The sequence below is a fragment of the Rhododendron vialii genome, chromosome 2a, assembly GCF_030253575.1.
Source record: "Rhododendron vialii isolate Sample 1 chromosome 2a, ASM3025357v1".
In the NCBI taxonomy this organism is placed as follows: Eukaryota; Viridiplantae; Streptophyta; class Magnoliopsida; order Ericales; family Ericaceae; genus Rhododendron; species Rhododendron vialii.
In genome coordinates this window covers 36,403,856-36,414,500 of record NC_080558.1, presented here as the reverse complement: position 1 = coordinate 36,414,500, position 10,645 = coordinate 36,403,856, and the positions used below count along the sequence as shown (strand labels likewise).

Genomic DNA, 10,645 nt, shown 5'->3' with positions numbered 1-10,645 from the left:
CTTGATCCATATCTAGATGATGTTTTGTAAATGCCGTATGACTTGTTTGAATGAATTAAATGAGTATGCAAAAATTGGTGTTCTTTCTCTCTCTCTCTCTCTCTCTCTCTCTCTCTCTCTCTCTCTCTCTCTCTCTCTCTCTCTCTCTCTCTCTCCCCGAGTATGGTTATACTTAGGGTATGTTTGGTTTAATGGGATGAAATTGACAATAGAATAAAATTGAGATTGGAATGAAATTGGAGGAAATGAGATTGGAATATCCATTCTTATTCCCAAGTTTGGTTATGCTTAGGAATAGTCATTCTCATCCGCAATGGAATGGTGTGGCAATAATGATTTTTGAAGTGACAGCAGTAATTTTTGGTGTGGTAATAATGAATCTTGAAGTGACACTAGTAATTTTGCTACGGCAAGGAAATGGAATGGCAATTTCTTTGTTTTTTTAGTGGCATAACAATTCTTTTACTAAGGTGAATAGTAATTCTATTTGGAATGATCATTCTATCATTTAATGGTGAAACAAATATGAGAATAACCGAATAAGTATGCCATTTGAGAATGAACATTCCATTTCAACTTTGATTTCATCAAACCAAACATACCCTTAATACTATTAGTTCATAAATAATAGTGGTGGACCATGCTTTGGATTCGGCACAAGCCCATGTTAGAAGGAGCCAAGGCAGTTATTTGGAATTTGAGTGTCACGTTCATGGTGAGTGCCGGATCTTTGTTCGTATACTCGCCTCCGCCAGGAAGAGCAAGTGAACATGCACCCGTCGTCTTGACGCATTTATAGCGTTCGATTTGTCTTCATGGGCCTGTAATCGAGGATCAAAATTCTGTTAAAAATGCGTCGCTTTGGCAAGCATAGACAAAATATGCAAAAACGTTCTGCATATGTTTTCAGAACATTCGTCGCTGAGTCAAGATATAACTTCATTTTTTTTTTTTTTTGAAGGAAGTAGGATACGACTTTCTCACTTCTGGTTTTGGGGAAATATATAGTTTCTTCTTCTGCTCTGCTTTTTCAATAAAACTCTTCAGTTTGCATTTTTTCAGTTTTCGCTAAAATTGCATTATATTAATGCGAATATAGGTGCCAAACTAACTAGAATTCATCTAACCATATCAATAAACGACTTGAAAAAAGAGCAATTCACTAAACCAATGATACTAAACTGTCAAATTCAGCAGTGCAATTGATGAAATATACACGAAACACATAACAGCAACTACTACAAAAAACAAGAAAGCATAAGTCAACATGAATTGTTATATAAAGTTGTACTTGTTGCTAACGCATACAATATTGTTCGCTTACGACTAAAACAAAGAGAGAAAGAGAGAAAAGAGAAAACATAATTTGTTCAAGCTATTAGCTAACATAAATTTCCGCTATTGAAACTCACAACACTCACTTTGCCCCACAACCATCATCGCTAACAAATAATCAAAAAAGCAAAGATTTGAAGTAGGGAGTAGTGAAGAGCAGCTTTGTGCGTAATTCTAAAACAATTCCATTGCAAGCTCGAATTGTACACCAAATTTCTTACCTGAAAAAATAAAACCAAATCAAAGCTTGAACATGGATTCATAACCGCAAAGTATATTCACCACTACGCACCATCAATGACTGCCTGCCTCTAGCTATTCTTACCTTGCAATCGTGTAAGAAATCACCCAGCCTTGGACAAGTCACCTGGGGAATGTGACTGCAAATTTCTCCTGAGAAAATCAGACAATTTTGCACTGGCTGCACGTCCTCGTTGTAGACAGTGAAGATAATCATCCACTGCAGTCAGATTCAACCATAAAAGATTGTAAACTAACGAAATCTGCACCAATTAACAAAATCATCCTGTAACCTATCATCTCCAGTGGATTTTTATTTACTTGTTAAACATAAATCCATCACCTTACTGATAAATATTACTCCCTCCATACCATTTTGTCCTCTTAGGAGAATCCAACTTCTAAAGGAAAGATAGACATTTCAAACTTTAACTCCTTAAAAATGCCCTTCGATTCAAAGGACTTCTCACATCAATTCAAGCGAAAAAGAGCCAAAAGATATCTCATTGGTTTAGTTCTTTGACTTTTCAAAATATATAAGAAAACAATACGGGACGAAGGGAATATTCTCACATTCTCCATCACTTGCAGGTCAAACACATGCAGCCTTGTACGTATTACTGTAATGTTGGCGTTCCAGCACATGATCTATGGCCGACTCTTATACCACGTTAGATTGTCAACTCATCTAAAAGTTTAACTTGTATGATAGAAGGGTTAGTTTATTTTCCAGTCATACTTCTAAGTTCTAACACCAGCCATACAGCAACAGCTACAGATACACTCCAACAGATGGATCACCAAGTCCTAGCTGAATGAGGCAATCAAATTGGGTTTCACCGACAGTCATACATGTTGAATTAGGATGCATTTCAAAATAAGTTAAGCCCCGTTTGACAAACCATTGAACACCTGGAGAGACTTTTTTTCCCAATGAAGAAAACATCTAAAGAAGTTGCCAAGTGGCAACTGTTTCTGCAGGTCAACTTTGTAGTTCTCAATAACTGAGGTAGCGAGTATATATTAACTCGTTCCCGTTCCATTCTTCTATGCTTGGGATTGGTGGCAGGCTGGCAGCACAGTCCAAGTTTTACCATCGGTATTCTACTTCAAGTGAATAATTTCCCATGACAACTCTTAAAATGGGTGCATGAGACACAATTTTCATTAAGTTAGATGGAATGTTTGCCTGGTAGGGAGGTGAAGTGCACAATGGCCAAAACTAAATGCGAGCATAGTGAATTTTATAAAATGGCAAAGAACTAAAGTGATCCAGGGGCCGCTTTTGTTATGAAACAATACCATGCAACAGTTCAGAATTTTGTATCTGTGAGACAATGATATCAGTAACCAGAGAACAAGCTTCCATCAGGACATGCCATAAGAAAAGGCCACAGAACATGTAATCAATACCTGACATTACACCATGTGTAACAGATGTAATAATCCCATGTTCCACTGGCTCTCCTCCCACCTGTGATGATCCTTCTGGAAGGACGGACAGAATTGAGTTTGGGAAAACTAGGTACACAAATGCCTTCATTTTCTGCCAGTAGTCATAACACACGTTAATTAACAGGAATAGATGAAAATGTATGAAGAAAGACGTCAGGAGCATCCAAAACCATATACAGTAATCTTTCCTTATTCTATCCCACTAAAAACTACGAAATAGACTTGTTATCCCAAAACTGAACATGTTCTACATGCTACGAATGTGTGAAGATGCCCAGGTGCGCGCAAGTTGAAAAGGTTATTTGTCTGTTATAACCATAGGCGCCCCTAGTTCGTTTTCCACCTCTGTTTCATGGAACAAAAACATCACAAGAGGAGAAATACTAACTACCAAATAGCACATAAATTACATAAACTTGCTTTCTTTTATCCAAAGTAGTTGTAGAACCTCATTTAAAACAAAATGAGCATTACAAATTCAAATATGAAATTACTGTAACCTGCTCTTCTAGCTTGTTGGGGTCCAGTATAACACATCCACTATCTGTCAGACAACAACATATTGCAACTGCAGAAACCAGCAGGTGAAAATCAGTGCAATGATTGAAGAATAAAATGGGACGGTACCATAGATCTTATTTACCTGCAAGATTCTTCAACGGAATTCCAGCATCCACAAGGGCAGCACATGCAGCATTTATAGCACAGGGGAGAAGCTAAAAGAGGTTCAGTCAAGAAGTGGCAAATGGCGATTCAGCAATTTATATCAAAAGGGAAAATTTTGGCATTCGAACATGATGAAATCGATTCCGTTGACCTAAAAGGATAAATAAATTTACAGAATAAAGCCAGAGAACAATGAAACATGCACACAAGAAAGTCCACCAAAAACTTTGAAAAATGATGAGATGTTTTAAGATGATTAAATATTACGAAATCATGTCCACCAACAGGGGAAAGCCAGGATATCGATCCCCGAAATAAATTTGTCTCGACAAAACTAGTCAACTAGTATATAATGTTTTTGTTTCTTCTTATGCGTTACAAAAACACCAGAGTACTCTTACTATGATGAAATATCAATATGCAATCTACAAATCCGTGAATTTTGAGGGGGAACATACCATATTTATTCAAAATTTAGAGACTGATTTACTGATATTTAAGTAAATACTTAAATTTTTGTGGAGTATTATCAGAAAACTATAAAAGACAATGCCTCCTAAACACAATGCTTATGTCAACCTCTAATGTGAGGTATTTTAAACCAAAAACCAAAATGCCTCATAAAGGAAAATGGAAAAAAATACATATCAGTAGCATCAAACACTTCCACTACTAGAATCCAATGAGGACTGAGTATGATTCATGAAAGACAGTAGGTTGTCAGAAATTCATCCAGGGTACATCTGATGCGACCACAAGCAGTAAAGATTATGGCATCTCCAGCAACTTAATTTGCGAATGCACAGGGAAAGCTTATTATTATCCCATGCCAATTAGTAAACACTAACATGGAAAAATTACTTAACTTGAATCTCTGTCACCCTTGTCTGCTGTACAATATTTTACAAGGACTCTCCGAAAACTCCTTCAAGGGACAAAGTATATACCAAGAATCCTACGGCTATCAGATGTTTGGTTAATGTCCATTAGTAATTACAACACTAAAAGGAACAACATGAGCACAAAGGATACGGCACCATCATCATTGACAACCTGCAAAAGAGCATACAAACTCAATTGGCAACCTGCTAAGAAAGTATTACAACTCAATGCTCGTGGTGGAGGGATATAACCTGGCTCCTACATATGAGATGTCTGAAGGCCAACCAATATGAGCAGTAAACTTCCTTTGACTCACTCACAAGATACATAAACACCAATTTGGAAATTTTATGCCATAACCATGTTCAGTTACCAACTATCCTGAAAGCTTATGCTGTTAGGAAAAGGGCCCAACAATGTATATCAATCTATCTAACACCCTCCTTCACGTGCAACCCCGTCTTGCACATGTAGATGCATATTTTCATGGAGCGAAACAGAATACAAAGGGGAGAAGCTGAATGCAAAGGGGCAACAAATGCAAATAGAGAGACTTGAACCCAAGACCTCTCCTCTCCCACTATCTGAAAAGCTTAAGCTGTAATGGGCCCAACAATGTATATCAAACTATCTAACAAAACATCAATGTTCTAAAAACCGCTAGGCGCTAGTTGGGCAGAAAAGGGGCACCTAGCGCCTACGCTGGGACTAGGCGCTCGACTAGTTGGCTGTCTAATCTAGCCGTTGGACCACCGCCTAGCGCCTAGGCGGGGACTAATCGGCCTAGGTGGCTGCCTTTTAGAACACTAAACATGCATGAATGCAATCCCATAATGAGAAAGAAACTACGTGTGATTCTTCCACATGCAACAAAAGTGCAAATATACAGTTCCAGGGAGAAATCTCAAAACTCTGTTTCCATCGAGAATAAAATGCGAGAAGTACCCGTGTTTTATCACAAAGTTAATTACATCCCAAAGTTGCCTTCGGACTTTCACATACTACGAAACCAATTGAAACTCATAACTATATAAATATTAGCCACCAAGACAGAACCAGAGCAGATTCATATCCTCTATCTGTAAACAGAATTGAGGCAATGTATTGACACATTTAACACCTAAACTAGTGGTAATAAGGGGGTATAAACAACTTGGGCAACACATATCAGGCTGTGAGAAAATGATATTTCCAGGTGAATCAAAACAGCTCACCTGAACTATAACTGAGGTTGTCGTATTTGGATTGACAGTCAGAAGGCAGATGCTTTGCAAAGTCCTTTTCAATATCATCTCGTACTCCTTCTCTGGTTTACCTAGACAGCAAAAGAAGAATGCTCAAAGATACAGAATGAGAGTCTAATAAGCTACATACTCTGATAAGTGCTTAAGGAGATAACTGGAAATTCAGAATTTTTGTTATTTACTTCCACCAATATTCAAGGATAACAACTGCTAGTGGAAACAATTTAGTAACCTAAATACAAGTCGAGCACAACACTATCTCCCTGCATGCATAAAACCCTCAATCTCCAATTACTTGCCAAATCCAAACAAGTAGTAAAATGTTTCAAAGAACCAATGGGTAGCGGTAGCCAACATATGGCTAGCATATTACATGGTTACATAAAAACCGCAAATCTAGGTTTCATGTGACTCAATGATGCAATATCATCATACAACTTTACCTCAGTGCACAAATTGCATCCAAACTAGAAACTCTGTTTTCATTGAACAAGTTTTTTATAGGTAGCATTTCATTTTGTTTTCAACATTTGGAAAAAAAAAGAAAGAAAGAAAGAAAGAAAAAACTCACCAATCTGCCCAGTCTTGGGCTTCCAAATAACTTCAATGCAAGCCTTTTCAGGGTTTTCATTCTTCTTCGTTCCCGCTTTCGGTCCATAAACTGCGGCAAGAACTTTCGTCTCCCCTAAGCCCATAATTAAAATCAAACAATGAATGAAACAAAATTAAGTGCACAAAGCTATAACATCAAAAAGGACGTTGCTTGTCGATTAAAGAACGGTGAATTGGCCACCCACAAGTGGTATTCAGATTAAGAGCTGCATCAACGAGCACTTATTCAGTAGTCTGGGCCACCCACAAGTGGTTCTCCAAGACCCTCCACAACACCACCAAACATTCGTGTTGTCCACAAGCACACCACCTGGTGGTGCCCAGGAGCAATCACTCTGCATTATGCAACCCTAATGACTTGGCCTTTCAGGTTACTCGAAAAAGGTTGTGATCTTAGTATGCTCGATTACTCCAAACTTGAGCTTAATTTCAGCCCAGCCGCACACATTAATAAGTTTACATCTCAACCCACATCAAAATCCATTTCACACTCCAACCAAGATAATCAATTCAAAAGGAAAACCTTCCCTCTCCTATCTCACAGCTAAAATGCTAAGACCAAACTAAGATTTGAGTCCCAATCATTTGCTGCCAGCAAAAAGGATAAAAGAGGATAATATCCAATTAATACCCTAAAATAAATACTCCCTCCGCCACATTCCATAAAGAATGTCTATATTCAATATTCACCACATCTCTAATAAGATTACCAATATTTTCCAATTTTTAGCATATTTTAAATGCAATATGGATCTTGTATAAAAGATATCACTTTAATTATATTTGACAAGGATTTTACAATCATAAAACATATTATGAAGGCCTAGTTTTTTTTTATTTTTAAAAAAGGGCTTTTTTCTATTTTGTCCTTATTCAATTTTTTTCGCTTTTGCATCATACTTTTGTGGATTGTTGGTTCGTCTCGACAAGAGAAACCAGAAAAGTAAAAAATTATGGCTTTTACCCGAAATTTCTGGATATTTCCAAAAACAATCCGCAAAAGTTTGATGCAAAACTAACAAATGCGGAAAAAGATTGAATAAGGACACAACAGAGAAAAAAGCCCCAGGCTTTTATTGGGAAACGAGGCCGAATTATACAAAATACATTTCAGAGACTTGAATAGTGAAAATGGACAATCATTGTGTGACGGAGCAAGTAAATGCGAACACCCACGTAAACGCAATAAATCTACCAAAACGCGCCAGAAAAATCAGGGCAATGAGAGGAAAAACAAATAAACTATAACGCAAAGCAAACTATGGGTTTTATTACATACAGATACACATATGTATTGATGTTTCGTATTTTGACGATATTTGTATACCTTGGGACCAATTGGCGGAGCCGTGAGCGCGATTCAGAATACCACGAGAACAAGCGAGTGGTCTCAGCTGGTTCGGTGTACGACCGTCCGCTCGATCTATTTCCATAGATTCTCTCACCTTCAGCCGCACACACAGCTATCTATCTTTACAGTTGCAAGGGTTGAGGGTTGAGTGTGGGTCGGAGAGATGGTTGGTTCAGAGTCGGAGTGAAAGTATTGGAAAGGGTTTAGCTAGGGTTTTCTTTTCAAACGGTTAATAGCTTAAGCCTCTGTTTGAAACTAGTGGAATGGAAAGAAAAAGAAAAGAGAGGAAAAAAATGGGAAAAAAGTGAAAAAAAATTATGCAACCACACCCAAAATCACACATCCTTTTACAAAATACAAGGGTCCCACACACATTGTGTGCAGTGTGCACATTGTAGCATCTCTCAAAAGTAAATTCTTTTATCTTGTTTGATTGTAGAAAGAAAATAAAAAGAAACTATAAGAAAAATAGTTTTCTCTTGTTTGGCTTCAAGAGGAAAATTGAAAGAAAATGAAATTTTTTTAACTACCTTTTCATTATAAATTCAAAAGTTAGCTGGTTACATCTTCCAAACACATAACTAGAGCACTATCAAAAGCCAAAACTCAGCATTTGAAAAATAGAAATTGTAGAAATAAGAAATCACACATGAGAGATCAAAGCTTTCCAGAGAAGTTATATTCCACTGACATTCCAGCAGATATATTTCCAGGAAGTACAACTATTCAACTAAACAACGTACCAATAAAATATTTACAAGTTTCATAATGTTACAACCGCTGCATTGGGTTCTAAGACTTCGCAAAAACATAGTATCACATCATACATATATATAGTTCCACCAAAAAGTCTCTTCAAAACATAAGTGCTTTCCACAAAGTTATGATTTCCAACTGTTGCCTTCTGCACCACTAAAGTTGTCAACAAAATGCATGTACCTTCAAACAATTTCATCCAAAAATTCCATACTCCACCTCAACATGTGTTACTAGAAGCACGTATCTTTTCAACCGGCCATGCCTTGCCTCGGTGAGTTGGACAACCAAAGAAAGCTCTCACTAGTCCTGGATTTGACGTAATGATGTTGTAAGCAAGAAACTGAAGGTGTTCTTCAACTCCCAAATTTTCCAACTCCTGGAATACTTTTTTTTTGGGGTGTTCAAAAAAACTGTCCGAACCATAAAATCGATCAAATTCGGACCGAACCGTCCTATTTGATCCGGTTCTGTGGTTCTACGGTCAGGTTATGGTTCCAAAAAAATAAGAACCGTTAATTTTGGTTCGGTTACTATGCAAATAAGGGAAACGATAATGCATGTCCGGTGGTATGAGGGGTGTTCCGGTTTCTTGGAAAAGGAACTTTTAGAAAATGAAGATAATTTCAAGCTAAAAAATCATATGTTTACGCAAATAATTTTTCTATCAATATGGATCTTGTTTGATAAATTTTATTGAGATCTTTTAAACGGTGCAAAAAAAATTGAAAAAATATTTTTCATTTTCATTATATTTGAGCTTGAAATTACCCCCTTTTTGAAAAACAAGGTTTAAAAAGAAAGCGGAACAATTCTTTAACCATTCATTTGTCCTTTTATTTTTTAATAATATTTAGTGATTATTTAAGGGAATTGATTTCTACAATCCCTTTTTTGATATATACACTTCCTTTTTCGTCTTTTAGCAAAAAAAAAAAAATACATACACTTTCAACAATAAAATCCAAAAGAGGGAGTGTGGTTATCAAAAAGGGAGTGTAGAAATCAATTCCCTTATTTAACTTGATTAGTAGTGTGGTGATCAATTTTCATTTATTTATCTACCACTTAGTAAAAAATTTACAATCTATCGTTTTTCTTTACATATTGGACATCTTCGAGAGAAAAACGTCGGTGTTGTGATCAAAGAGGAGCGAAACCGTGAAATGGCATAGGCAAAGTCTCAGAAAAAAGAGAAATTAATCTTTGCAAGTAAGTGAAAAGAAAATACATTTCCAGTGGTAAGATTCTTTAGTCATTCTTTTGTCTTTTATTTTTGCCCTTCTTATCAAATCGAAATGAATATTATTCAAGCCAATGAGTAGTTTTAAGATATTTGTAGTAGTTAATTTCTATTGAGTCTTCTTAGAACGTCTCATTCGAACATGTTTGGAACAACTTGATCACACACTCTCCCTTTTAGGAAACAAGGTCCAACTTTTTGTGCTCATATTTTTAGGGGACTAATGATAACACGATGCCAAATGAGGTCTCTGGGCTTTCTGTGTATTCATCCAAATTATATCAGTCAAGCTACTTCCCTTTAGTAGATCGTGAGTGGGTCTGTTGTCCTCATTATAGTCCTCCTCATTATAGTCCTCCTAAAATCAAGCGTTTTTCGTCAGAATACATGATGTCTTTTCACCTTAGTAGTCCTATGCATAGTCAGTACTAAAGCCCCAATCATCGCTACTAATAAATCAGACTAGGAACCAAAAACCATGCATGCACTTCACGCGCCATTAACGATATGCTCTCCTTTTATTCTTCATTAGACGGTTTGGATGGACTTTGCCGTTCTTTTCCAACTAAGCTAGAAAAATCTGTATGACATTGTGATGTCGATTCATTTTCCACCCAAGCGGTTGATACCATACCTGGAAAGAAAAGAAAAGTCACTTAGCAAGCTAGAAGACCTATAAAGTCAAAGCTTGAGAGACCTCTTAAAGCAAACTAACTCACGTGGGGGGAAAGATGGAATATTTGAATACAACACCAGAAGATTGCCAGATCCGGATAACTAGACGCCCCATTGTTCGTGGTGTTGCAATGAATCCAATAGATGATCCTCATGGAGGAGGTGAGGGACGCACAGAAGGATATA

The 10,645-nt window shown here is 37.0% G+C and overlaps 1 protein-coding gene across 3 annotated transcripts; it reads right to left on the bottom strand.

Annotated features, from left to right (window-relative positions):
* Positions 1-691: 691 nt before the first annotated feature.
* LOC131316477 (exosome complex exonuclease RRP46 homolog) lies at positions 692-8,056 on the bottom strand. 3 transcript variants are annotated; one of them, XM_058345860.1, is made up of 9 exons: positions 7,762-8,031; positions 6,394-6,507; positions 5,793-5,893; positions 4,729-4,749; positions 3,674-3,746; positions 3,531-3,598; positions 2,989-3,121; positions 1,661-1,795; positions 692-821 (listed from the first exon to the last, which is right to left on the bottom strand). In XM_058345860.1, the coding sequence occupies exons 1-8, from the start codon at positions 7,865-7,867 to the stop codon at positions 1,680-1,682; spliced, it is 732 nt and encodes a 243-aa protein (XP_058201843.1). In that variant the 5' UTR covers positions 7,868-8,031; the 3' UTR covers positions 692-821; positions 1,661-1,679. The 3 variants fall into 3 exon arrangements, with proteins under 3 accessions (XP_058201843.1, XP_058201842.1, XP_058201844.1); XM_058345859.1 differs by lacking the exon at positions 692-821 and adding an exon at positions 1,259-1,556 and having other exon boundaries at positions 7,762-8,056; XM_058345861.1 differs by lacking the exon at positions 692-821 and adding an exon at positions 1,259-1,556 and having other exon boundaries at positions 6,394-6,483; positions 7,762-8,022.
* Positions 8,057-10,645: the final 2,589 nt, after the last annotated feature.